This window comes from Lonchura striata, chromosome 18, assembly GCF_046129695.1.
Source record: "Lonchura striata isolate bLonStr1 chromosome 18, bLonStr1.mat, whole genome shotgun sequence".
Taxonomy (NCBI): domain Eukaryota; kingdom Metazoa; phylum Chordata; class Aves; order Passeriformes; family Estrildidae; genus Lonchura; species Lonchura striata.
The window spans coordinates 15,066,591-15,094,018 of NC_134620.1; the positions used below are offsets into that span (position 1 = coordinate 15,066,591).

At 44.6% G+C, this 27,428-nt stretch overlaps 1 protein-coding gene across 2 annotated transcripts in view; it reads left to right on the forward strand.

Annotated features, from left to right (window-relative positions):
• Positions 1-26,862, forward strand: part of ADGRD1 (adhesion G protein-coupled receptor D1) — a 117,918-nt gene extending 91,056 nt beyond the window's left edge. For both annotated transcript variants that reach the window (XM_021543959.2, XM_021543961.3), the window contains 5 exons: positions 2,115-2,206; positions 22,256-22,382; positions 23,549-23,590; positions 25,435-25,527; positions 26,169-26,862. In XM_021543959.2, coding sequence (XP_021399634.1) covers positions 2,115-2,206; positions 22,256-22,382; positions 23,549-23,590; positions 25,435-25,527; positions 26,169-26,264 — 450 coding nt within the window. In that variant the 3' untranslated portion in view covers positions 26,265-26,862. The remainder of the gene's footprint in view (positions 1-2,114; positions 2,207-22,255; positions 22,383-23,548; positions 23,591-25,434; positions 25,528-26,168) is intronic.
• Positions 26,863-27,428: the final 566 nt, after the last annotated feature.

Sequence of the window (27,428 nt, forward strand, 5' to 3'; positions counted from 1 at the left end):
ATCATCTCTATATCATCCTCTTAAAGCAGCTTCACATAATGTCCTTGAAATTAATTTGCAAACCAAACTAAGCTCAGCCTAAGTTGCCCTGGGATCTGTTTTCAGTTGAGGGGGAAAAAACCTGACTTAACAAAGCACCTGAATTTTTGACACAAGACATTAAAACTTCTGGCAGAAGGCTCTGTTTATTATCAGCCATCTGCTGCCTTGGTGTGTTTCCATAGATATGGCAGAATTCAGGGAATTCTGTGGAAAGCATCTGTGTGCCAGGTAGGGAATGAGGAGCAGACACTGGCCTGCAGTGGCCAGACCTCTTGCTTTCCCTGTAAATTGGTATTTTCCTGGTGGTGCAGTTGGAGTGAGAGTTTGCAAGGCTCTGAGTACAGCACAGAAATGGCTTTCTCAAATATGCTCATTACCACCTCAAAGGATTTACAGGGGTTATTTACAAAATATGATTTGGCAGCAATAGGGAAAATGATCCCAAGACCATTGAATTTCACCTCTTATGTCTGTAAAGCTGATTGAACAACAGGTACACTTGTTATTGAGAAGCTGGCAGTTCCACAGGATAGCCTTTGGATAAACTCGAGAGCCACGGCAAAAATGAACTATTACAGATATGCTCTGATTCTACAGCAGGTGAAGATCTGCCCTTAGAAAACTTAAATCTAAAAAAGGGTCAGAAGATTTGGAAAAAACCCAAGGAAATAATTATAATCAAATTTAAACATCTTTAATTCACCCTCTCATCCTCAGAATTAGAATATTTATGTTGAAGTAGAGAATGATTATTGAGTTTTAACTGAGGAACAGCATTTTTTTTTTGAAGTCTTCTCTTTCTTTTTGTTCTGTAGTTCAGGATAGTTTTGTTCTACCCTTGTTCTTGACACTTTGTAGCTGATGTGCAACTTTAGACAGGAAGGGAAAATATGTATTTCACCTTCACATTGTCTACATTTTTTTTCCCTTTAAACCCAAGGTCTTTGCACAGCAAGACAGTCTTTGCCACATTTCCTTTAAGTGATAAAGATTTCCTTCTTCCTTCACCTGTGACTCCAGCACAAACTTTCCTTTGCTGAACATTTTCAGTGTTAGTCTTTTCAAGATTTCCTACTTTTCTGTCGGGGATTCTTTTTATTTAATTGATGTTTCTGCTGGACCTGACATCAAAAAGAGCAGAGCCTTTGAAGAGCAGAGTCCAGATTTGCCATCGCTCCCTTCGAATGCTCTGTACCCAAACTGTGAGCGGGCTTTGGTCGGAGATGGGAGCTGCACACGCCGAGGGGCGGCAGGGCGCAGAGCAGCGAGGGGCTCCTGCAGCGCTGCAGCAGTGTCCCTGAGGGGTTCCTGCAGCACTGCAACGCAGAGACCCTGAGGGGTTCCTGCAGCGCTGCAGCAGTGTCCCTGAGGGGTTCCTGCAGCACTGCAACGCAGAGACCCTGAGGGGTTCCTGCAGCACTGCAATGCAGAGCTCCTGAGGGGTTCCTGCAGCACTGCAATGCAGAGCTCCTGAGGGGCTCCTGCAGCGCTGCAGCAGGGCTGCAGTGCAGAGATCCTGAGGGGCTCCTGCAGCGCTGCAATGCAGAGACCCTGAGGGGTTCCTGTATTGATTTATAATCGGGTATTGATTTACAGTTGGGGTATTGATTTACAGTCAGGGTATTGATTTATAATCAGGTATTGATTTACAATCAGACATTGATTTATAATCAGGTATTGATTTACAATCAGATATTGATTTACAGTCAGGGTATTGATTTACAATCAGGTATTGATTTACAGTCAGGGTAGTGATTTACAGTCAGGGTATCGATTTGTGTGTGGGGATCCTGAGCACCTTGGCTCTGGGGCAATGCAGCCATCCAGGCTTTTCCTGAACATGCAAAGGAACTCCTGAAGGAAGGAGAAAAGCTGTGGGGGTGGGAATCACTGACACAGGGCAAACCACACAGCCCAGCCTTGGAAACCTCTCTTGCCACATAAAGAGAGCACAGAAAGTCTCTGTTTCTGTTTCCTGCTGTCTTTGTACAATGCCCTCCCTGGGCAGCCTGCTCCTCAGACTCAGCCAAACTTGCTTTCCTGACCAAGGCTTGTTCCTCCTCCTCCTCCAGGTCAACATTGGCATTCTCATTGCTGTCACAAGAGTCATCTCCAGAATCAGTGCAGACAGCTACAAGGTCCATGGAGATGCTAATGCCTTCAAGTAAGTTTTCCTCATTGAAATTGTGACAATCTCCCACAAGCAATGTTACACCATGGGCTGCTCCCAGAACACTGACTGCTCCTCTTCAGTAAAAGCAAATACTTTTCAAAGGTATCCTCCCTTGAATGCAGCCAGTTAACCTATGTTTTATTAAAGCTGCATGCTGCACAGGGTGAAGCCTTGTGGTTCAGCAGGAGCTGAAGTGCTTCCTTGCCTATTACAGTCTCCAGCATTTGCTGATTCATTATTTTCCCTTTTGCTAAGGGAGATTTTCCTCTTCCTGCTATAGTCAAAAGCTGAATTTCACAGAGCATAATTAATCTGTACTGGGTTATTGCAACTCTTCTGCTCCTTCTGAGGCCAGACCTTGTTTCCAGCCCCAGTTCAGTATAATATTTAGGCACATGCTTATCTTTAAGACTCTCTTGACATTACAAAGCACAAAGACTTACACCTGGATTTAAATGTGTGCCTAAATTCAAGCAGATCTTTATATCATAGTGCCTTGAGCCTCTTGGGTTGGTGGCTTCTGAGAATGAGTCATCTTTAAAATAGCACTAGGGGGGTGTAGTTAAGAAGATAATTTAATATATCAAGGATAAATGAAGATGTTGAATATTCCATTTTGTATCTCCTAAAGAAGCTTTAGTCCAAATAGAGAAATGTCACTGTATATAAATAAAAGAATATGGAACTTAGATAGAAGAAAAATGTGATGGTGGTTTGTGTTTAATGTTTCTGAGGCACAGGTTATTGTATGATAAAGATTTGGTGCCACTGTGCTGAAATTGTATCATAAAGAATAATTTTTATGCTTGGATTACTTATGTAATTTTGAAATTGTCATTAAGTTTTAAATATTGGTGACAGTTACCTAATTGAAGTTAGTTTACTTATTATACACTTATCCAACAGGAAAAGAAAAACAGTAAATAAGTCTACACAAAAATCAATAAGACAATTACACTGTAGTGAAATGAGAAGCCTGGGAATTAAAATGACTGTTTCAGGTTTGGCTGAGTTCCTGTGACCTTCAGAAACACAAAGGAAGAATAGAAACTTAGGAAGCAAATAACTATATTGTCAATGCCAAGTTTTTTGCACTATCAGAAGTATGAACACAAAGACACATCTCCATAAGTACAGGAGCAGCTACAGAGATTGCTCCATGTACTTGGATATTTTATTCTATTGCAAGGAATGGATTCCATACATACTGTACCCTGCACACTAACACACACTATTTTTTTTAAACTGCGTGTGTGCACATTAGTAAATTGATTTATGAATGATAGGTCGAGGAATAAGATGTAATGCCTTTAATGAGGAGCATATGTTCTTAGCCCAGGTATTATCAGCTGTAGATTTGGAATGGGATAACTTTAACTGAAAATGAGACTTCTCCAGGTACCCTGGCTGAGAGATGCTCTTTTTGCCAAGTTATTTTCACATTACAGTTTCAGGACTTGACCTAACAAAAGTTAGAGGGAGAAAAGTGGAGAAAAAATTATTATCAGAGGGCTGATACATCTGAAAACTTGAACCATTTAGTGATTAAGGGGAAATATGCTCTGATAGAACAGCTTTCCTCACATAAATAAGTTAAGTAAACAAAATACAATAGAAGGTAAACAGAACATAGAGAATAGTTCTTCTGTACATATCATTACAGAAGTGGATCCTCGGAGTCTGAAATGAGAAGAACATAAATACATGTTCAAATCAGATCTTGGGAAGTGTTTATGCCCTGATATAGCAGTGAGGCATGATGGATTAGAGTTTTATGTACAGAGGATATCACAAAGAAAACTAGGCTATTGGAAAAAAAGATAATTATAAAGCCTTTGTAGCACCGAGTTTATATGTCTAGAATGAAATCCTTGTGTGTATTTTCCAAGAAATAAGAGAAGAAAGCAGAGCAGGGCCGTGAGCTGACAGGTGCACGGAAGTGTTTCACGGTGTGAAATCCCCACGGCTCCGAGCATTACAGGCTCTGGGAGCTGATTACAGGTTGTTAACCCGGGAGGGTGGATGTGCACAGCAGAACAAATCAGTGACAAACAGAGAGCAGGAAAGCAGGAAAGGCTCTACAGTTCTGTGAGGAAGGACTGCAGGGTGGTTTTTGGATCAACAAGTTGAGCTGGCCTAGGGAGGAATCCCTGACGGCTGCAGAACGCTTTGTGTGCTGTAATCCCCAAATAAAGGGGCTGCCAGGCATCCCTGAGTGCTGCACCTGGTGGATATCACTGTGGGCAGAACTGGGCTGTGTTAGGAGGAGTTTTTCAAACCTTCTCACGAGCCAGAGCTGGATGAAACTGGCACAGTGTGATTTGGAGAGGCAGGAAAGCTTTGGCACCCGTCGCAGCTGTTTGCAGCAGCCAAGCGGGGCATGGGGAGAAGTGGCTCCTTCAGAGCTGGGCTGGTGCTTCCAGACAGCCAAAGGCAGAAATTGGGAGCTGCAGGGCAAGGAGCTGTGGAGGGGAGCCTGCTCAGCCCACCAAAGCTGAGGCAGAAAAGAAGGGGCACTTCAGTGCTGTCTGTTCAAGCCGCGATGAGACGTAGGCGGGCAGCACGGCCAGACAGCGAGCACTATGACAGCAGGGACAGCAGGCTGGATGGCTCCCAGCAGGTCACACCACAGTGACAGTGAGCTCCAGGGCTCCTGCACTGACCACAGCGGCTGTGGCAGGAGTACGAGGAGGTGCCAGTGCCACCTCCTTCCCTGCTGGCTCGGGCCAGCATCACTTCAGTCTGTAAGCGCCTGGCTGGGTGGCCTCACACTTGTGATGTTTCCAAGTGCAAACCCAAGCAGCTGCTGTAGTCCAAAAATGCCAGCCTGCAGGTTTCACAGAACAGGCTCCTCCTCAGGCTCGCCTCTGGCCAGGCTCTGCTGCCAAAGGAAAGCTTTAATCACACTGACAAGGACTAAACTCCACTGCTGCTGGCAGCAGGGTGGGAGAGGACCTGCCCTGGCTCTGTCTCCCCTAAACTCCTGAGCTCAGTCAAGCTGACCCCACTGGACTCCTGGTCCTTGCTGCCCACAGCTGATGTGCTCTGTTAAGTGTTGCTCTCACTTGCCCTGAAAGCTCTGACTTCTCCCCGGTGGGTGGCAGAGGGAAGCCCAGGCTGTGCTCAGTCACCATCTCTGCATGTCCCAAGCCAGGTGTGGTGACTGAGCAGAGATCACCTCAGGAAATCCTGACAGCAAAGACACATCTGAATCATGATGGCATCAGTTAGAGAGGGTGTTTATTGCTAGAGAAGAGCTGGTGCTGGAGCATGTTTGCTTTCTGAAAAATTAAGTTACTTGGCAATGCAAGTGGATATTACCAACAAGGCTTGTTTCTCTTGGCAACAAACAGCAATAAACTGATGTAATTATTTAGAGTAATTGTTCCCAATTTTCCATATGGCAGCAGGTCCTCTCAAATGCAAACTCAAACTGCAGAACGTGCACCAGGGTGAGACAGTGCTCTGCTGTGAAGGCAGCAGCTGGCAAACCTCAGGTTTAAAAGCCAAAACAGAAAAGAAAGTTGTGAACAAAATTCCTTTTAGTGTCCTAAAATTAATTTATTATTAATCTTCCCCATTTGCATTTCCTCCAGAACAAAGTGCAGTTACTGGCTTATCGATCTGCTCAAGTTCAGATGTTGCTTGTCACAGAGGAGACAGCAGAGAACATCCCGCTGAACATCTTGTTCTGCTTTCACTGCCACTGGTGTGCTCATTTGTTTGTCTAAAATAAATAAAAATAACGCCCCTAAAATGAATTTAAGAAGCAGCATAAAAGACCAAGCTTTTATGATACATAAACTGTAAAATACCCAGTAATTTAAGACAAAATGAATACAATTAAACAGTTTATGATCACAGACACTAATTAAAGCATAATAGACTCCTGTGATAGTCTGAATAGTAAGTATTTGGTCACTGTAGTAATTTTCCTATGTGTGTGAAAATAGCTACTTTTTTAGTGTCTGAAACTTTTAATCTGCAACACCAGTTTACTGGAAAGAGCTGAGCAAAGAATTATTATCATATCTTATTTATTACTTGAATTTACTTAAGATCATGCTTTTTGTATTGTTTTTGAAGCATATAGAGTACATATAGAATATTAACTTTTCCTTTAGTTGTCATTGATTATTCTTGAACCTTTTATCAGAGGATTAGCTATTGATTCTCAGCAAAATAATTTTGGGCAATAATTCAGTTGTGGCTTAATAAGAATGTTTTGCATCAGGGAACAGATTTTCTGCCAAAAAGCTAATTTAAATGTTTTAGTTTGTAGAATGCTGAATCTAATACCTTGAAATATTTAAATGCATACATACAGCATTTGTTTGAATTATCCATTCTTTTTTTAGGGACATAACTAATCATATGTTTGAGTTTAAGCATACGGGTAGCCTGTCTAAGCTTAATGCAATTAAAGTAGATTAGTTTAATGGAGTTGCTCATGTGCTTGAAAAGGCACATGATTACATTTCTGAGTTATGAACCATTTGAACTCTTTTCTGACTTATTTCTGCTGCATCTAAAGATTTAACTCTATTCGACACATGCATTGACATATAAGGGCCTAAGGAAGGGTTTTTTCCTTACTGCCCCACCCTTTCAAAGCCTCATTGCTTTTTGCATGGCAAGTGACTTCTCTGTTACAGTGAGAAGAGGTCCCCGATGTGACAGTGTTAGAAAAGTGCACATTTCCTTCCCCATGGGGACAACTCTTGCCTGATTACGTTCAGCACAGGTAATAATTTGACGGCGTTCCCTTGACTGCAAGGGTTAAAGTATAACAGAGAATTCTCAAAGCTCTGTTTGGCACCAACAGATGTTAATTGTAGCAGAGGAAGGATGCCCAGCTTGTCTCAGTTGGAGGAGTAATGGTTTTAGTTTAGAAGCACACTCACCACATTTAGCCAACCCCCTGTGATTTCCCAGCCAGCTCACTCCTGCATTCTGTTGTCCAGAAGAGACAGTTTCATTAACTTCTCTTGAATAGACTGCCAATTATTAAATACATTCTCACTGCTTACTCTGAAATGGTCCAATGAGTTGGAAAAATCTCTGTCTTTTTTATAAACTGCACGCTTTACTCAGTGAACCAAAAGTGATAGCTATCATAATCATCCATGGAAAAAGCAATTACAGCAAAATCAGAAATATTTCTTAGCTTTTTACCCTAGTCTTTATTTCATTTCATTACTTTCTTCATCCCTCAAACTCAGTGATATAGTAAAACAGTTCTCCATTGGAAAAATATGTTTTCTGCTTAGTTAAATTAATGATTGAAAACTGGGGAAAATGGCGGTAGCTGCAGTGAATGGGAGCAAAACAGGGCTTCAGGAAAACCTCAGCACAGTGAGTAAGTCATGGCAGCTGCTCTGCTGGTTTCATCTGCATTTTTTAATAGCTACGAACCCCTGCACATGAAACTGAAGAAAGGGCATATAGCTTTACTGCAGATGTGATCCTTACTTTGTTGTTTGGGCAACGCGCAGAAATGTTTCCCTCTGGCAGGTGCAGACAGGAGGGCAGCCCTGCAGCAGCTCAGGTGCTGCACACACCTGTGGGAAATTGGCCATTCCAGAGCACTTTGCAAAGCCATCCATCACACCCCTGCAGCAGGGGCTGCTGTGGCAGGCTGTTCCTGCTTTAATGACGATCCACAGCTCTGCCTCGGGATTCTGCTTTGTTTGTAAACACTCCCCAGCCCTTCAGCCCAACTTCTGCCTGGGATACAAATCCTGAGTCAGTGCTGGTAACTTCGGTGCTTTAACATCAGCTGTTACTCCGCGAGCTCCTGTGATTTGCTGCATTTCGTTCTTGGGATCCCATTCCTGTCTGGTGTCATTTGGTGCCCAAAGACTCCTAAGGATTATTCCCAGCTGTTATTTTCACAGAATGTACTTGCCAGTCACGGCATTGCTCAAAGCTCTCATGAGAGCTCTCCTGCCAAAGCAATGCCATCATCTCCTCCATAACTAAATTCCACCTCTTTGGGATGCCATTAGAGATTTTTTCATTTTTGTTCTTTAATCTCCTTCCACAAGGAAGGTGAGGAGCAAGTTACAATTTGTAAACTCTTGTGAAAGTCTACAGGGATTCAAAATCCATAGCACTAGAAAATCCTTTCTGTGCGTTTCTGGGTGGCAGATGTTTGCAGGCAGTCCTCAGAGACAGGGAGCACCTGCTTTTGTGTGCCCTAAAGAAAAAGAAAAGAGCTTTTTCCCTTTGCTTAAGGAGACCCATCCATTAGAGCAGTGTGACAGGCCAAATCTGCTTTCAGCAGTTCCTTTTCTTCACCATTTCTCACTGTGTGTAAGGAAACGTGTTCATTGAACATGGCTTCAAACAGCATGAGTGATGCACCCCCTGGAACCTGTTGGAAGGAGGAGAGTTGACTGGCAACAAAGGAAATAATTAAAATGAAAGTATTAAACAGTAACAACTAGTGAGCTGAAGTGCTAACTCCCAATGATAATGTCTTCAACCTAATTAAATTTTTGGCTCATTGAATATGACAAATACAAACACAGTTTGGGTGTCTCCTTATTAGACTCAGGGTTTTAGACTAAAAATAACATGGGATTGAATGTTGCCAATGAGGGTATTAATGAGGAAGTGCTAATCTTTTAGAGGCCATAATGACAGTAATGGGAATGCTTTCTTCACTGCAGATGCTCAAAGTCACAGCACTGCAGAAAGGCTCCAGGCCACGCTGTGATTGTTCAGGCACATTTCAGGCACATTTTGGGAGGAGTATTAAAAGATTAAAAGGATGTAAAGCATAGCTGCAGAGAGGAGGTTACTCTGCAAAAAGGAGACAAACAGGGACAAATGGTAACAGGCTTAAACTGATTTAAAAAATCAAATATCTTTAACCTTCCTGTATTGGGAGGGGAGTTGCAAAGCACTGGGTCTGATTACCTGGAGAGCTGCTGCCTTTGAACAGCTTTACAAGTGGTGCTACGCCTGCATGTCAGAGCTAATTCTGCTGCCAGGAGCGACAGCCAACCCTGTCTGAGCTGGGTCAGGTGGCATTGTGAGCCTCCCACAGCTTGATTTTTCCTTGGTGTCTCCTTCTGAGCCAGAGCCGTCCTTCATGGACAGTTTTCTCTCTGTCACTGCTCCTAAAGCAGGACTTGCTGCTCCAGGGCCTGTTGATACTGGCTCCAAAGGAGCGAGCAGCTCTGACACTCGTGCCTGCTCCTTTCTGTGTTAGGAAGGGCAGCAAGAGAAAACAGATGGGTACCAAATATACAGGGGAAACTTCAGCGTTAAGAGGTGCTGGTTTTTCTGAGTATAAAGGTAAAACAATTTTTATTAGAGGTGCTTAGTCATGTTTACTTTCAGATGTGAATGTCAGGATAGAATAAGGTTTATTAAAACCTGGTTATTAAATTCCTGTGATGAAACCTTGCTGTGAACACAACAGAACTAGTGCTGGAGGTGCAGGGTATGAGAAGGGGCCATAGCAAGCCACCTTCCAGCCATTTATCATCTTATCTAGCTGGGGATGTCTAGAAGCTTGTGTTGTACTTATTGACCTATGGCTGGATCAATTTCTTGATTCCAACCTGCCAGACTCCAGGGCAGTGGCTGCAGGTGTAATCTGTCCTCTGCAGGAGCCTGCGGCTCAGATCTCATCTCCTTGGGACAAACCAGGATTTACACAGCATTTAATGAGAACAAAACTTCCTGCTGGCCCCATGCCTAAGGTTGGATCACTCCTGATGAGTCCTTCGTGGCACACAAGGTGCCAGGTAGAGAGGAGTCAGGTCAAGGGTGTTAGCAATATGGCATTGAGACATCTGAGAACAGCACATGGTGCTGTCACTCCACTGTCCCCCTCCCTGCTGCCAAAGTTCTCTAAAGGACAGCTTGTCTCCTTTACTTCTAGAATTACAGCAGCAGAAACTGTCAGGTTTTAAACATCTATAGCTTTGAAGCTGACATTAGCTTGTTTTTTAAATGTCCTAGCTGGGTTTAGTTTTCCATCTTTTAATATCAGATTTAAGCCATGAAAGTGCTGGTGGGAGGACGGGGCTGTGAGTCACAGCTTGGTGCCTGGCTCCAGAGCAACAATTAAACGCTGCTCGTTCTTCACAAAATGGGACAATTCCCTGTGAACAGCAATAACCTCAAGAGTTTGCTTGAACTGCTTCATTTACACCCTTGGTTCCAATTTATAATCCTGCAACTCTGTGTCAGCTTTATGCAGAATAATAAGAACAAATATTACAGTTGTGCCATTGCAGAATATGAATGTTATTTAAGCATGTGCCTTGTGCAGAGTTCTGGGCAGCCTGTAAATCACTGCCCAGTGTGACACAGCTCTGAGCTAAGAGTGGTTTACATATTTTCCCAATGAAGCACTCTGAAAATAAAATAAAATAAATGGAAAGCACAGGTAATTACAATAAAGAAAATATACTCTCTTAGTATCACAAATACCTTTAAACTTTGAGGTGCTCTCTTCAGGTACACAATAAAAGGCAAGGGGCTGCAGCTGGGCTCCAGCAGCCCTGCAGTCCTGTTTCTCTGCTCCTGGTGTACTGTAAATGCAGGTGAACCTGGTGGGAAGAAATGATGATGTCTGACTCCAGAACACTGAATGATTTCTGTATTATAACTATACTGTAATACATTAATATACTATTTAAAGGAGATACTAAAACTACAAACCTGCTTTTCTAACTCCCATATCTAACTCACTCCCAACTCGAGCCCCAGGTAGGTTGTATTGGCCACCAGGCTCAAACAATCCTCACCAGAATCCAGCCGAGCAATCACCCCAGGGAAACAATTCTCCAAACACATTCCACATGGGAAAACAAGGAGCAGAAATAGAAATTGTTTTCTTTTCCTTCTCTCTGTGCTTCTCTGTGAAAATCTGAAAGAAAGAAGAATGTGGCTGTGGCACTGGTGTGTACATATGAGACTGGAGGCCAGGTAGGGGTACAGCGATTTATCTGCCATTGCTGCAGTTAAAGCTCACATGAGCCACTCCTCAGAAAATGACTTTTCTGCTCAGCCTGTGTGCCTGACCTTGGTCCTTTCCTGCTGCTGCCGTTGCCGTGGGAACGGGAGAAGATGGTTCTGCTGATAGCGTGGGTAATTAAGGGTCACTGGGACTGCTGGGGTCAGGAGATCATCCTCAGAATTCAGCTCCTCAGGGGGTGAATGCTGTTCCTCAAAAATTGACCCCATGATTTGACGTGATAGTTACTTTGTCATCCTCAATTAAAATATGGGTCCCACTGACTCCAAGTTAAAAGCCATAAATACTTGCCAAACTCCAGATTCCTAGAGAAGGCTGCTTTTCCTGGGTGTTCCAGGGCCACAGAGCTACCCAGCTGTGCAGGTACCCACTTCTCAGGTTAGGAGTGGTAAATGGCTGTACAATTGTCTGTGACAATTTTGAAATCTGTGTAGAACACAATCACATGTACTGGTAAAAGCCTCTGGTGATGGAGTTTTGAGTCTCTTCAGGGAATACCTAGCTCGGAAGTTTTTTTTTTTCTGTTGAAAAGTTGATGTTTCTTCAAGGACAGTTTGAGAAAGAAGGAATTGGAGCCTTGGCCATTTTTGACAGGCCATGTTTTCTAGATTACCAATAGTTTTTGGTAATCTAGAAAAATCTTTCTAAAATCTTTCCAAAAAAACACACTTAACTTTCTTCAAACCCCAGCACAGTACATGGAGCACAGGGTAGGGGCTACTTCATATTTTTAGCATATGGTGTGCCTGGTTTGACATCCCAGAGCAGGGAAAACAATTTAATCATAATGGATTTTCATCACTGATTGCAGCTTTATAAGTGCTTTGGACAAGTCTCAAAACTTTTAGGGGAAAAAGGCCCCATCACTTTATCCTCCTGGTCTGGCAAGGCAAAAGAGATGTGCGCTGCCACACTCTTCTGCTTCCTTTGCTCTCTTCTGGCCCAGAGGTTTCTAAAAGCTTTTCTTCTGCCTGCTTGTGCTTTCCCTCTCCCTGAGTGGGTCTGTGCTTCTGCTGCACCTTTCTCCACCGCTGCGCGCCCATCCTGAGCCAGCTGTGCCCTTTGCCATGGGGATTCCAGTCCTGGCAGGGCTTCCTGCCCAGCTCGGCTCTGGGGAGAGGGCAGTGCCCCTAGAGGGGAATGCCAGGGCCTTGCCATGCTCCTGGCACTTGGCACCGCTCTTCACTGGCACTGGGTCTGCCAGCTCGCTTTACTGCTGGGCAGACAGACACTTTCACCACGTGATAGAGCAGCTATAAAAAAGATGGAGGGCTGTAACCAGTGTAGTAAGACTAATTTTCAGAATACTGTTTCAAGATGACTTGCAGAGATTTAGCCAATTAAAAGTAGTGAGGGTTGGGCTGATGCAGATTCATGCCTCACACTGACAGCTTGCCTCAGGACAGGGCTCAGAATGCTGTCATGGGACAGGAGAAATCTGCACTGGAGCTTGGAAAAGGATGAAACAATGGGGAAGTGGCAGACGTAAGCAGGTGTAGAAAGAAGAACAGATCACATCCAGTCTGCTCCCCCCACAGGCAGCCTGACCCTTGGAGACTTTGTGTTTCCTCACACACAGGTGAGGAGGATTTGGAATCAGCTGCCACAGGCGGTGCCTCCTCCTGGGCTGAGCACCAGGGCTGGATTATCTTGTTGCTCCTATTGACTTTATAATATTTGTCAATTATTTTATATCTTTGAGCTAGAGACAGAACTAATACCATTACCTGTTCAGCCCAGGGCTTGCTCCTGGCAAACTGGATATCCATGAAACCCAATCTTCCTCCTGAGTTTTTCTTGTCTGGTGAGCAAGTGTTGCTTTTTTGTCTTATCTTTGGAGACAAACTGGTCCCTAATAATAGCATGCTATGTTAAAAAAAGCCCCCAAAAAACCAAAAAAAACCCCAAACCCTTAATCATTAGAAAGTTGCAATTTATTTTCTTTTAAAAACCCAAATGAATCCCTCCAGACTTTCTTGTCAATTAGCTTTTGTGACACTATTAAAGAAAACCTGTAATGGAAGTTGGTAATATTTTCTTGTCTCTTTTCCCCCCACTCTTAGCTCTATAAAGTAACTCCAGAGTCTTTTAGGGAAGAAGCAAACACTGTGGGAAATAGGCAAGTGAACATTTATGTTCAAGAAAGAAATAAATCTTCACTATTGTAAGGATCAGGGCCAGTTCTTTTGCTTTTAAACTGCTTTCATTTTCCACATGATTTTCTAAGAATTTAATTATTTTGGCTTCTGGCCACGGTCATCAACAAGCACTCCTGGGAAATTTGTTCTGTCATCCATTTCTGGAGTGTCATGCATTTTCAGCAGCCACATTTTTTGGATTTCCAAAAGGTGTGGCCTGTGACTGAAACAAAGAACCTGCCCATTCTGCCTCTCTGGCTGTTAAAGAAATGCAGCAGTGTTTGTGAATTTATGCTCCAGGTCTGTGTCTCTGCTCCCTGTACCTGCAGTGCCTCCCTGGCTGGGGATGTTTGTCCTGCAGGCTCCTTGAGCAGGTGCCATGGAAAGGAGAACTCTGGTTCTGTTCACGGGCTCCTCCCGAGGCTCGAGCGATGCAGCAGAGAGAGCCCGGGACACGCAGAGCTGTGGGGAGCAAACACAAACGTGCAGCCAGGGCACGAGGCAGCCCTGGTGGGGCAGTGGGGATACACCGGGAGCAGGGAAGGCTCCAGGGGTCCCTCGGGCAGTGGGGATGCACCGGGAGCAGGGAAGGCTCCGGGGGTCCCTTGGGCACTGGGGATGCACCGGGAGCAGGGAAGGCTCCGGGGTTCCTTCGGGCAGTGGGGATGCACCGGGAGCAGGGAAGGCTCCGGGGGTCCCCCTGCAGTGGGGATGCACCAGGAGCAGGGAAGGCTCCGGGGGTCCCTCGGGCAGTGGGGATACACCAGGAGCAGGGAATGCTCCGGGGGTCCCTCGGGCAGTGGGGATACACCAGGAGCAGGGAATGCTCCGGGGGTCCCTCGGGCAGTGGGGATGCACCGGGAGCAGGGAATGCTCCGGGGGTCCCCCTGTAGTGGGGATGCACCGGGAGCAGGGAATGCTCCGGGGGTCCCCCTGCAGTGGTGGGGATGCACCAGGAGCAGGGAATGCTCCAGGGGTCCCTTGGGCAGTGGGGATGCACTGGGAGTAGGGAAGGCTCCGGGGGTCCCCCTGCAGCACTGGGGATGCACCGGGAGCAGGGAAGGCTCCGGGGGTCCCCCTGCAGTGGGGATGCACCGGGAGCAGGGAAGGCTCCGGGGGTCCCTTGGGCACTGGGGATGCACCGGGAGCAGGGAATGCTCCGGGGGTCCCCCTGTAGTGGTGGGGATGCACCGGGAGCAGGGAATGCTCCGGGGGTCCCTCGGGCAGTGGGGATGCACCGGGAGCAGGGAATGCTCCGTGGGTCCCTCGGGCAGAAGAGCAGCAGCAGTGGCTGTGCAGAGGTTCAGGGGCAGGTCCCAGCCCTCCTCGCCCACACACATTTATCAGCACCCCTGGCTGCCTGTGCAACACTCTTCTGATGGGAGAATAACTCTCATTTTCTTTGATGGCTTAATGGCAAAGTTCAGTGGAAAATTAGCTCTTACCTTGGCCTTGGGGATTGACAAGCACAAAATGCTGTCTCAAGAGCAGTGCAATGAGAGAATTAGTACCAAAAAATGTTGGAGAAAGGAAATGTAGAAAAAGAATGGTAAAATCCCCTTGCAAGTTCTGTTTCCCTGGGGAAATCACAAACTCCTAAAATTCAGCTTGCAATGACATTATGTTTTAATTCTTCGTATTTGTTTTTAATAACTTGCACTGAAGACAAGGAGAATGACATGTTTTGGTCCACTACTTAATTTTTGGGAAGTATTTTGTTTTTCTTTTGCATTTTTAGAATCTGGAAGCAATGGAGGTGACAAGGGACTTGAAAGCCTTAGCAAGACAGGGATTCCTAAACCCCTGGTTAGATGCTGAATTCAGTGCTGCAGCCCCTGGAGTTGCCTTCTCAGTATTAAAATTCCTAAGGTAGCTCCATTTCTGGTCATGGCCTTAATTTTGTCTGGCTTGATGGGGATTTGAAGTGAGACTTGAGTTTCAGTCTCTGCTCTACTGAATATTTAATATAAATTCAACAATATTAATAAAGCAAGGATTAGGTAGGACTCTACTCTCTCAGGGAGTGCCTTGTGACTAATCTGTGGAGCTCACCTTCTCTCTCTGAGCCAGACAATATTTAATTATTCAATATATAATTGTGGGACAGGTTCAACAGGCAAGAATGAGCATCAAGCAGGGAGTCAAAATGCTTTCCTGCAAAAATAGAAAGTGCAGTCCCTTGGGCAAAAGCATGATTTGAACCCAGGCCTCCCGTGTCCTGGGCAAATGCTGTGTCTCCTAAAGGCAGTTTGAGGTTTTTGGGAAGGCGTGTGGGAGGTGAGAGATGTTGCTTTGGCAACATCTGCCTTCCTGGGAGGGTCTGTGGTGAGAGGGCAGACTGCTAAACAGTGAGAAGAGGAGCACCTCCACCTCCCTTCCCACTCATGTGATAAAAATCAATCTGAATTTATTTGCTGTTGCAGCCTAGAATTATTTTTTTCTGTAGCTGCAATGCTTTCATTTAGCAGCCTCTTCCTGGGTTATAAATGACACCCACAAGAAAGCAATGATCTGAAGTGACTGTAAATGGGTCTTAGTCAGATTCACACCATTATTTTGAAAGTGCAAATAACATTTGGGAAATGGGAAATGGCCTCTGCAGTTATTAGTTTTGTCTTTTTTTCCCCTTTAATTTGCTATAGTTCTGCCTAGAAATCACCCAAGATTAGGTAAGCAGCTGTGTATGTGCAGATTAAAGTACATTCCTTGTGCCAGCAGCCAGGACAAAGAGGAGGAGGAGGAGGTGCCTGTGTATTTGCAGGAATTCATGAGCTGCTGCTTGGAGTCAGGAGCGCAGAGGTAAAATCCAGGTGTGTCCTTTTAGGATGAAAATCCCACCCACTCGATCAAGGCACCTGACAGAGTCCAGAGCTGACTTTCACTCGGTGGAACACCCCAGCCCTGCTCTGATGCCCCTGCCTGCAGGGTGGCCATAAATTGGTTGCTGGCTGGAAGGGGCTGAGGGGTTGGCTCTGAGGCTGAGTTTGGGCTGCTCTGCTCAGCACCCCCAGGGCATTTCTCCAAATAAAGAGCAGTTTTTTCCTTGAGGAGTGCAAGGGAGCTCATTCCTCTAGATCCCAAATGGACTCAGTGGCTCTTCATCAGCCCTGAAGATTGTTCTGTGTTTTTTCTGCCATTTGCTGCCATCAAGTAGATGAGCTGTCACCATTATTGTTCCATTTGTGCTTTTGGTGTTGGTGGCAGCTCAGCGCCCGCAGCTCTTGGTTTTGCTCCTCGGAGTAAGGAAGGAACAGCACAGAGCTCCTGGGGCTGTGCTTGGGGCTCTGCTCCTCAGGGCTCAGCAGCCAGCTCAGGAGACAGACTGTGTGTGAAAATCACTTTCATTCACAGCCAGAGCTGCTACACGTGCTTTCCCAGCATCTCTCCAATTCCAGCTTAGGACACTACTTGTAACAAACAGGAAATTGCAATTAAATTAATTTTTTTGCAGCCATGAGTCTGAAATATTAGTCATGGGTTTGGGGATTTATTTACTTTTATATAAAACACAAAGGGTACTGCTGGAAGTGACTAGAGAGGAGCTCAAGAAACAAGAGAGAAACTTAAGTTAAAAGACCTGCCTTGTCCTGTGAGTTGTGGTGAAGAAATTCTGCTTTTTTTCAGACAGTCTTTTCTCCAATGATTATATAATCTTGGCTTATGGGTCTGAATTTAGTTCTTACTTCAGCAGGCATCAAGACAGAAAAGTGGATGTCAGAAGTCTTAAAAGGATTAGAACCAATAACATAGATTTGTGAATTAGGGGTCCCCTTCACAGAAGTAATCAAGTTTTCTTTCTGCAAGCAGTGACATTCTCTGCTGTGAGGTGTCAGTGTGGTCGTTCTGCATTGGTGTGAATCTCGACAGCGTGCTCAGGCAGGGGCAGGACAGGGAGCTGAGGGAAGGGAGCGATCGCACAGTCACAGCTGACACCAACTGCAAACACAACGCACTGGAAGGGCCAGCTGTGCTCTTGGAAAAGTGTCCCTGGTAGCTTCAGTAACTGTGCAATGATTTCAGATGATGTTGGCAATGAAAATACATCTCAGAGGTGCTGAAGCCTGTGCTTCTTGCACACTGGGGCTGCGGTACAGCTGAGGCAATTATCCAGCTCAGAAAACCTCCCTTCCCCTGCTGATTGATTTCAGCTGGGTTAAAATGCTGCCTAACAGTCTGTCACCCAGCAGGACACACAGAAGATTTTGAAAACCTGTCCTGAGTGAGTGCTGAAACAAAACCAACTGAAAAAAAAGCCAGTTGAAGAAATTTGGTTGGGAAAAGAGCTCTATCAACCAGGTTTAACTTCTCAGGAAATAGAGTTCAACCCTAAGAACAGGAAAAGGGAAGGAAAACATTTTTTCTCCAGCTGGAGATTGAAAGGGTGTTAAATGGACAGCTTAGCAATTAATGGAGGAAGTGAATGCTGTTCTTGCCAGAGGTGTCTGTGAAAAATTGATTGAGGATTTTCAAAGGAACTGGACTCTGGCTCTCTGCCAGAGGGGCTCAGCCACAAATGCTCAGGTGAGCAGCACAGCACCTGAACTGACAGGACCTGGCACACCTGCCAGGCAGCCCCACAGCTGACAGGACCTGGCACAGCTGCAGAACAGCCCCTGATCTCACAGGATGTGGCACAGCTGCTGGGCAGCCCCACAGCTGACAGGACCTGGCACAGCTGCAGAACAGCCCCTGATCTCACAGGATGTGGCACAGCTGCTGGGCAGCCCCACAGCTGACAGGACCTGGCACAGCTGCAGAACAGCCCCTGATCTCACAGGATGTGGCACAGCTGCTGGGCAGCCCCACAGCTGACAGGACCTGGCACAGCTGCTGGGCAGCCCCACAGCTGACAGGACCTGGCACAGCTGGAGAACATCCCCACAGCTGACAGGACCTGGCACAGCTGCAGAGCAGCCCTATAGCTGACAGGACCTGGCACAGCTGCCAGGCAGCCCCACAGCTGACAGGACCTGGCACAGCTGCAGAGCAGCCCCTGATCTCACAGGACCTGGCACAGCTGCGGGCGCTGGCCCGGGCTGGTGCTCACAAACCTCTCCCAGCCCTGCCCCGGCGCTCCTGGCAGGGCAGAGCTGCCGCAGCCTCTGGCTGAGGACGGGAGGTGCTGGGTAGGGTGTGAGCAGCCCTGGCCACGGCGGAATTCACAGGTAAGCTATGGACAGCTAATCCTCTCCCAAAGGCTTCTCCATATTCCCATGGTGTACAAATTAAATCCGACTCTTGAGTATTTTTGTGTTTTCCAGAACTTGTCTAAGTAATGACAGGTATATACCTAAAAAAAAACCCCAACCAACCAAAAAAAAAAAAAAAATCTTGGCAAAGTGTAACAATAGAAAGGGGATTCTGTGCTGGATTTGCTTTGTTCCAAATGAATTAGTTCCAGGACTGATCCTTCAGTTGTGTTTAGCTGCAGAGACAAAATCTCACCAGACTTGGCACTATTGGACTGCAGGAAAGTGACAATACCTGAGCTTTGGAAATGTGTGTGAGAAACAGGCTGTTAACTGCCAAGGCCAGGGCATGGAAGGGGCGCTCGGGAGAAATTTAGGTGGCTGCTCTGTTTTCTGACACATTTGGGCACAAGAAAAAAGCTTCTAGCAAGGTTTATGAAGTCCTGGTGGGGCTGAACCACAGTGCCTGTAAAGTAAGCACAGCCCCTGCCCCAAATTATTGCTTCATGTCACCAATTTTATGGACAATATAAAGCTCCATTGATGCTAGTGACTATTGCACAGCATAAGTCGTGCATGGGGAAGAATTCCTTCTCCAAAAACATCTATTTCATTGTGCTCTATATCTTAGTGTACTAGAACTAATCTACTAAAATATTCATGTAGCAAAGAAAAACTGGAATAAAAAAAATGAATAAAGTATGTGCAGTGTGTCAGAATTAATGCACCTAGTGGAACATTAACTTTTGTATTTCTATGATTTTTTTAACCTTGCTACCTTAATGGCATTCTGAAGCAGCACTTTACATTTAGTATTTTTCTTTTTTAAAGTTCAAAGATTAAAATGGAGTAAGGGTAGGAAGGGGAGGGGTAAGTGGAAGAAGATAAAAAAAGCTCCAAGAATCATAGAGCTGGGTCCTTTGATTGGTAGGTAAAGCTCATAAACAATTTGAATTAATAATTTCCTACCGAGGATGAAATTCCAAACATGTAAGCATAGAAGGCTATGCAATAACTAGGGAAAAATTCAAAAAAAGTCTTTCTGAGATTTAAGAGAATCATAGGCAGAGCTGACCCTCAGTCTTAAATGAATTTCACCTTTACATGGCTGTTTTTCTAAAAGAGTGTGCATGAAACATTAATACTTTTGCATGGAAAATTCCACATCTGGGTTGTATTTTCATTTTCATTATGGAAGTCTGCTGCACATGTGCTGAACTTCGGGCTCAATAAAGAGCCATCTTTATTAAAACCTGATTTTTAAAATTATATGAGTAATTTTCAATATTAAAGGCTTCTGGAAATCCAAACTGTAAGAATGGTTTTGAAAATATTGAAAATTGCCTGACTATTCTGCCCCCAGCTACAAATCAGATGAAGCCTTTTATGCTCTGACTCAAAGGGAAACAATAACATTTTTGGCAGCAAAATAGTTGAGGAAAATTATATTCCAAACTGAAAATTTTATGAAACCAGAGAGTTTGAGAACAAAAGAGAAAAAGGAAACAAGGTGTTTTTTGATGAAGGCAGCTTTGCAAGTGGAGCTGTGTTGGGTGTGGCAATCCCTGCTGGTTCAGGCTGCAGAGGGTTAAACCCTGAACCCTCCTGGGGGTACCTGCTCCATCCCCAGGTGTTCAAACCCCTGAACCCTCCTGGGGGTACCTGCTCCATCCCCAGGTGTTCAAACCCCTGAACCCTCCTGGGGGTACCTGCTCCATCCCCAGGTGTTCAAACCCCTGAACCCTCCCAGGGTCCTGCTCCATCCCCAGGTGTTCAAACCCCTGAACCCTCCTGGGGGTACCTGCTCCATCCCCAGGTGTACAAACCCCTGAACCCTCCCAGGGTCCTGCTCCATCCCCAGGTGTTCAAACCCCTGAACCCTCCTGGGGGTACCTGCTCCATCCCCAGGTGTTCAAACCCCTGAACCCTCCTGGGGGTACCTGCTCCATCCCCAGGTGTTCAAACCCCTGAACCCTCCTGGGGGTACCTGCTCCATCCCCAGGTGTTCAAACCCCTGAACCCTCCTGGGGGTACCTGCTCCATCCCCAGGTGTTCAAACCCCTGAACCCTCCTGGGGGTACCTGCTCCATCCCCAGGTGCTCACTGGCCTGCCCAGCTCCTGATCCTGCACACTGCATTTTCCTGAGTGCTCAGTGGCATTTCACAGCTCCTCCTGCACAAAGCCCATGGCAAGAGCTGTTCTGCTGGCAGGTCGCCACTGCAGCACATTTTATCTTGGAGTTTGGGGAGGATCTTTAATCCTATCAGAGAAAAAAAAAAACCCAAAGCATATTTGATTCACAAAAATAAACTTGTATAAATTGTTTAAAAATTGTATCTTTTAAAATGCATTTTAAAATTTAAATAGGATCTCAAGCTTTAAGATATTCCTTCATTTTCTGACTGAAAAAATTCCTTGAAGAATTAGACTGAATTATGCAGAAATATTCATGACTGAGCATACAGAGATATGAATCAATACAGAAAAAAAACCCAAACCAAAACAGAAAAAAAAATCTCGATGCTTCCCTGTCCCAGATTTCCCTATAAACTTCATGATGCACTTTTAGTTGATATGATGGTGTGTGCTCAGGTCACAGAAATGAACAAGACATCTTGTCTCTAAGTTTAATTAAAAGATTTCTTCATTGAATTGTGTCGTACAAAATGATCATTTGTTTTGTGTTTGCTGTAATTACAAGCAGTCTCCTGTCAGACAGCTTTGTGCACTTCTCTCAATGTGTGCTTTAATCTGTACAAGGGGTCACAAGGCACAATCAGGACATTATTCTTCCTGAAGCAGCTTTTTCCCTTCATAGGCTCCCATCTAAATAGAAATCTGATCATTTTTAAAACTCATGGTTTTAGCAAGCAGGGACTGACTTTTTGTTTCTCACTACCCCTGTTTCTTTTCTGCTCCTTGGCTCCTCTATCTGTAATTGCACCATAGACTGAATTAACTGATATTTTAAACACTTAATTTGATAATTCTGCATGAATCCCATGGGCTACAAAAGGAGCTCTCTAAGTGTTTGCAGTGCTGAAAGCTGGGATTACATCTTGGGCCATGCTCCCAGTGGGGACTGGTCCCTTCTTGGTGCTTTTTGTCTTGTGCTGCTGAAGCTGTTCTCAGCTGGCCAGGAGGAGGAGTTCTCCTTTGAGAGCTGTCCCTGGAAATGTGCCCGGTGTGCAAAGGTTCAGCTGTTCCTCCTTGCAGGGGAAATGGCTCCTGGCATTTATCAAATAGCAGGTCCTGGATGGCAAGAAAGGTTTCCCTGAGGAGTGATGAGTTTTCTGGGAGAGCACAGTGTGGCAGACCCACACAGGGAAGTGTGTGGGCTGCCCAGGCTGTGACCTGGGTGTGCAGTGCTCACTGGTTTTTGACTCTTGCACTTGGCTGCCCACTAACAAACTTCTCTGTAAACTCAAGATATTACTGCAGTATTTTTATGACCGTCTCCCAGATCTCTTTCCCTGCTCCCTCAGTTTCTGACTCGCCATCTCTATTTATCCTGTGTGATACCAGTGCTCTGTTATCCCTATTTCCACAGATGAAAAAATAATTAAAATCTTTCCCATTAAAAGAATTTCATGGTAAAGAAGAGTTCTGTCTGCTGCCTTGCTGTGAGAACATAATTGATAAGCTCCTTGGTGTGGAGGCTGACATTTCTTTAATGGTCTGACCACAATTTCCTATTTTCATTTTCTCCTACAGACTAACAGCTAAAGCCGTGGCTGTTCTCTTACCCATCTTGGGGAGCTCATGGATCTTTGGTATTTTGGCTGTCAATGCCCACGCTTTAGTATTTCAGTATATATTTGCTGTTTTTAATTCACTACAGGTAAGTACCTAGTTGGAAAATTTATGGTTACAGAAGTGCTTCCGAGATCCAATTAAATGGATCATTAGTAATGTCTTCACATGTTTATGTTTATTGCATTTTATTCGGTGTTCCTTCCTCTGTCTTTTAATTCTGTACTAAGCACAGAGTGCTGGCAATTGCTTGTCTTCGTTAGAACAGAACTTGTATCCCACTCCTTATTGTTTCCAGCAGCAATAATTAAATAAATGAGACAGCACTGAGCTTCAGAAATGAAATGAAATCCATTCTTCCGACACTGTGTACCACAGGCAGGATTTTTCAGTAGAGATACCAGGCCAATTATTCAATGCCAGTTTGAGGCTTCATTACTGAGACTAAATGAAAGCAAACAGAAGTATATGGGCAAGATCAAAAGTGGAGCTATTCCCTGTGCTGTACAGAACTCCTGCATGCAGGAAACTCAGCCTTCATCTCCTTGGCACAGCAATCCAGAGAAACAGCTCTGTCCAGGGAGGAATGTAAACATCTGCTTAGCTTTAAGCAGACATTTCAGCAGAGGCATAACCCTATAGGCGTGTTACAGTTCTTTCCCAAACAGTGCTTACAGAGAGGGAGAAAAAACAATCTCCTGGAAATCCTTTCTTGTCTTGGAAACAAACAGCACTAGGATACAAAAATAGTAAAACAGTGTTCTTGGTGCTAAATACTATTGCCAGGAAAATAAAATTGTTTTGTGAAGGAAAGGGATGAGGGCTTTTCACTTTGCATTGGACTAAAAGCCCAAAGATAGCAAAATTCTGCTGTGAAAATTCTCCTAGTGCTAATATCTTGCTTTTCTGACCTGAAAAATCCTGGTGTTCCCCTAAGAGCATTTCCCTCTACTTGGTCTTTGCAACCACAAGCAAAAAGTTCTCTTGTTGTCATGAAACAAGAATTTCTGCATATTTTCAGCCAGATTTTTCCTTTAGTACAGCAAAGTTTAGGAAAGTTTTGCAGGAATAATTCCAAGCCCCACAGTAACCTAATGCTGCAGGTTTCACTTGGGACACTCTGGTTTAGTGCACTCAGATATTTACAGGGCTCCAGCTGCCCGATGCCTGTTCTGTACATACTGAGAGAAACACATTATTGAATTTGATTTTTCACAGCAAGACCTCACCCTTTTCCCTTTTCCCCTTTTTCAGGGATTTTTCATGTTCCTGTTTCACTGTCTTCTGAACTCAGAGGTATGAAATCAATCATGTTAATAAATCTGGTGTTACCAAATTCAATGAACATAAGTGTGATGCAAGAGCAGATTTTCTGCATTATCATTGCCTGCTATGTCACTGATTTCCTTTTTCTTTTAATTAATCCATGACTCCTCTGGCTTTGTGACTTGCAGCATTTTTACCCATGCTTGACATTTGTTTTAATTAGCATAAGAAAGGTTGGAGACACAGAACCAAGATAAGAGGAGCAGTTCAAGAGTCAGAAGAGTAGAGTCCTGGGATCTGGAGGGGCTGAGCAGGCACGGACTGCCTGGGAGGAGGAGATGCTTCAAACTGGGAGCAGCATCTGGCAGTCCCTGCTGGGGGCTCTGTCACAGCTGCAGTCCCAGGGAGGAAAATAAGTATTATTCTCAGTGAAACATACTTTTGGATGTTGCTCATGCAGTCCTTAATGGGAAGCCATAGTGAGTAGAAGATATTCCAGGTATTTTTCTTGGTGGGAATTCAGCTTTTCACAGGGGACTGAGGCATCTTTTTTGCATTAAGGCTGCATTAGAGGAACTGGGATAAAGCCAAGACAAGGCTGATGTAAATTTGGCTTGGAGCATCCTCTCCTCGTGTGGCAGATAGCAGAAAATGCTCAGCAACAAGTATTACTGAAATAAATGGTTTTATGAGAGCCATTTCCAGCACCTGCCAGCGCAATGCTCAGTGGAGACCCTCGGAGCTTTGGTTCCCCACAGATCTTTTTCCTGGCTGTTAATGAGTAGCTGTGCCCCATAACCTGCTGCTGTTTCCTGTGCAACAGCAGCACTCCAGCTCTTCTGTAGAGAAATTATTATTTATTAATATTTGCCAACCTATTCCAGCTCAGAGCATTCACTGATGTGATCCCTGCCAAAATCAGCTTGGAGAGTCAGGTCCGACTGTGAAACTCTTGATCTTTATAGAAATCAACTAAAATTTAGCAGGCAGGTTAAAGGTAGGGAGGAAAAATATTTCTTTATTCTATTCTCCCCCAGGCTTAGAAATTTTCAAGTTTCAAATGTTTTATATCAAATACAAATATTTGAACTGCTGTCATTTTTTCCAGAACCATGAGAAATTAATTTCAGAAACTTTTCAGAATTTATATCCTCAAAAACCACACAGCTGATGTGAGCTGTCATTTTTGGAGAGCAGGGCTTACTGGCTCCTTCATAGGCTGTGCATATCTAAAATACTCCTTTAGCTAAATAGCAGAAATCCTTGAGAATTTCTTTCTGAGAAGTAAAACTCAGACATTGTCAAGAAACATCTATAGACTGGGTATAGAAGTGGCTGGGTGAAAAAGAAATGCACTGGTATTATGAAGAATCACAGGAGAATGGTCCAAGATGGTCTGAAAAACTGTCCTTGATCTGCACACCAGTCACTCCCAGCCATCAGTCCTTGGCAAATCTCACCTGCTTGTCCCACCATCTGTCTTTTCTGCAGCTGATTTTCACCTTGGTGAAGAATATTGCCCCATCTCCAGGGAGTTTCATCCAGCATCTTTCAATGACTCGGTTTACAACAGGCTGGCAGCTGCTCTCTGTCCTGCTGGCACCTGGATATTCAGGGTTGTGTGAAGCCCAGGGAGAGCCTTGCCTGCATGGGGCACCTCGTGCTCCAGCCTGGGGCTCTGTATTTAGTTAGAAAATGTGAAAGTTTCCAAGTCAAAAGTCCATAAAGACAAAGAAAAATGTAGGGGTGGACTGTTTGTTGTTTAATAGCACAGTGACATTTGTGTGGAGGAAGGAAAAAGGGGAAATGATTGCAGGCTGCACCTGGGAAAATAAACACAACTTTTTCAACTGGTTTCACTGTTTTTGCCAAAGGTTAGAGCTGCCTTTAAGCACAAAACCAAGGTCTGGTCCCTCACCAGCAGTTCAACACGCAACATCAATGTGAAGCCCTTCAATTCAGACATTGTAAGTATTGCTCCTTTTTTCTTTTCCCTACTGTATTTGAGAGTGTTCCAGAATAAATTCTGTTGGAAAGAACAGAGCAGGCCCATGGGTATTTTTAGTACCAGCCTAATGCAAGGTGCAGACAGGTGGAACCAGCAAGCATGAAGTTGCAGCTTCAATTTCTGTTTTGAAAGCAAAGGACGCAACTCTGCCTTCTGGGAAATGATCAAATAAAGGAAACAGCTTTGTGGGCTCTGGATATGGTTCAATAAGGCTATTCCCACCAATTACAATGGACTTCTGCATTCCAGCAGCACTTTGGCAATGTATTGCTCTGATGATGGTGGCTCTCTGATGGGGCATTCTTGCATTTAAGCCAGCACGTGAATATCCTTTTCTAGCTCTCCTTAGATTGTCTTGAGACAGGAGACATTTGTTTTTTATAAAGAACCAGACATCTGAAGTGATAGGTGTTATTAAGTGATCGTTGCCAATCACCTTAGATCCTGGAAATAACTGTTTAAAAATCCTTTTGGCATATGCTCTCAAGACCCTGTGAGAACACTGTAATGTAAATAGATGCCTTCAAGCTTTTATTTCATCCAGGCAAGAGTGGCTTGGCAAATAAATAAATCGATTTTCTATACTATTTTATTTTCCAGATGACTGGGAACAGGCCAGGCACAACTCCCACGAAGCTGAACACCTGGGATAAAAGCACCAATTCAGCAAACCGCATTGATTTATCAGCAGTCTGACAGGAACAGCAGCTCCTCAGAGAAAATCAAGCCACACATTCAGGACCTCCGACCCCGTGTCCACCAGCTTTTTCTCACTGTAACAGTAGAAAACCGGGTTTTTAATCACTGCCTAATGAATTGGGAATTGCCATTGTTTTGTTGAGTAAATAGCCCTCATTGCTTGCCTTCAAAACTGTAACACATTCTAGCACTTGGCTACTAGCAGTATCTGTAAAAATGACCAGCACAAATATACACTGGATGGTTTTGTCACCAATGATGAAAAGTCTAGGTATGCAAGAAGGGCTTCTTGCTCTCTGAATCATTCCAGCTCCCAGAACTGAGGGAAAGCAACATACCTCTGAAAATATGGATTTTTATGCTCTAAAATGAAATGTTTCCCATTGTGATGTTGTAATGAGACTATTCCAGACTTGCTGTGCTCTCTCTGTTTACATTTTTTACCTTACAGAATTATCAAAGTGAAGTTGATTCAAAATACGTGGTGTGGTGTTTAACTAGATGCTACAAGGGAGCCAGGACGTGAGGGAGGAGCAGGTTCCAGCTCCCCACTTCCAAGGTGGGTGTGGGTTGGCAAAGCTAACGAGCACATAAACAGCACCTGTAAGCTGTACATCTCCTGAATGTGGCCTGGTCGTATTTTTAGCTCTTCCTCTTGCCCTGTTATCATCAGAGGCAAAACTGGCTGTGGCTGTCCTAGAGCAGCCCCACAGCCCCTCTGTTGCTGATGTGTGTCTGCTGACACATTGTCATACAAATTATTCAATTATTCCCCTGCAGCTCGGGGATGCAATCATCCACTCTCCTTTGGGTGCATTTTGCAAACTCACTGTGGCTTCTAGAAATCAAGCCCTGGAGCTGTGACGTACCCTGCTCCTTTTGCTGGTCATTTCACTGAATTGCTGCCACAAAGATGTAAGACACTGATATACTGTGAAGACAGCCAGCCTACAAACGAGTCTGTGTTGTTTCCTGCAGACAGCTTTTAAACAGGTCTCTGCAGTCCCTTTTGGTGGTTTCAGACTCTGCTCAGCATTTAGTAGCTTCTGCTTTAGTACTGCTATGAACTATCTTTAAGGAGGGAAAAAGCACTGTAATTTTTTTTTTTCTGAGCAGTGTTTTGTAGGGTCTCAGAGTGGTGTTTGGAGCACAAGGCAGGGC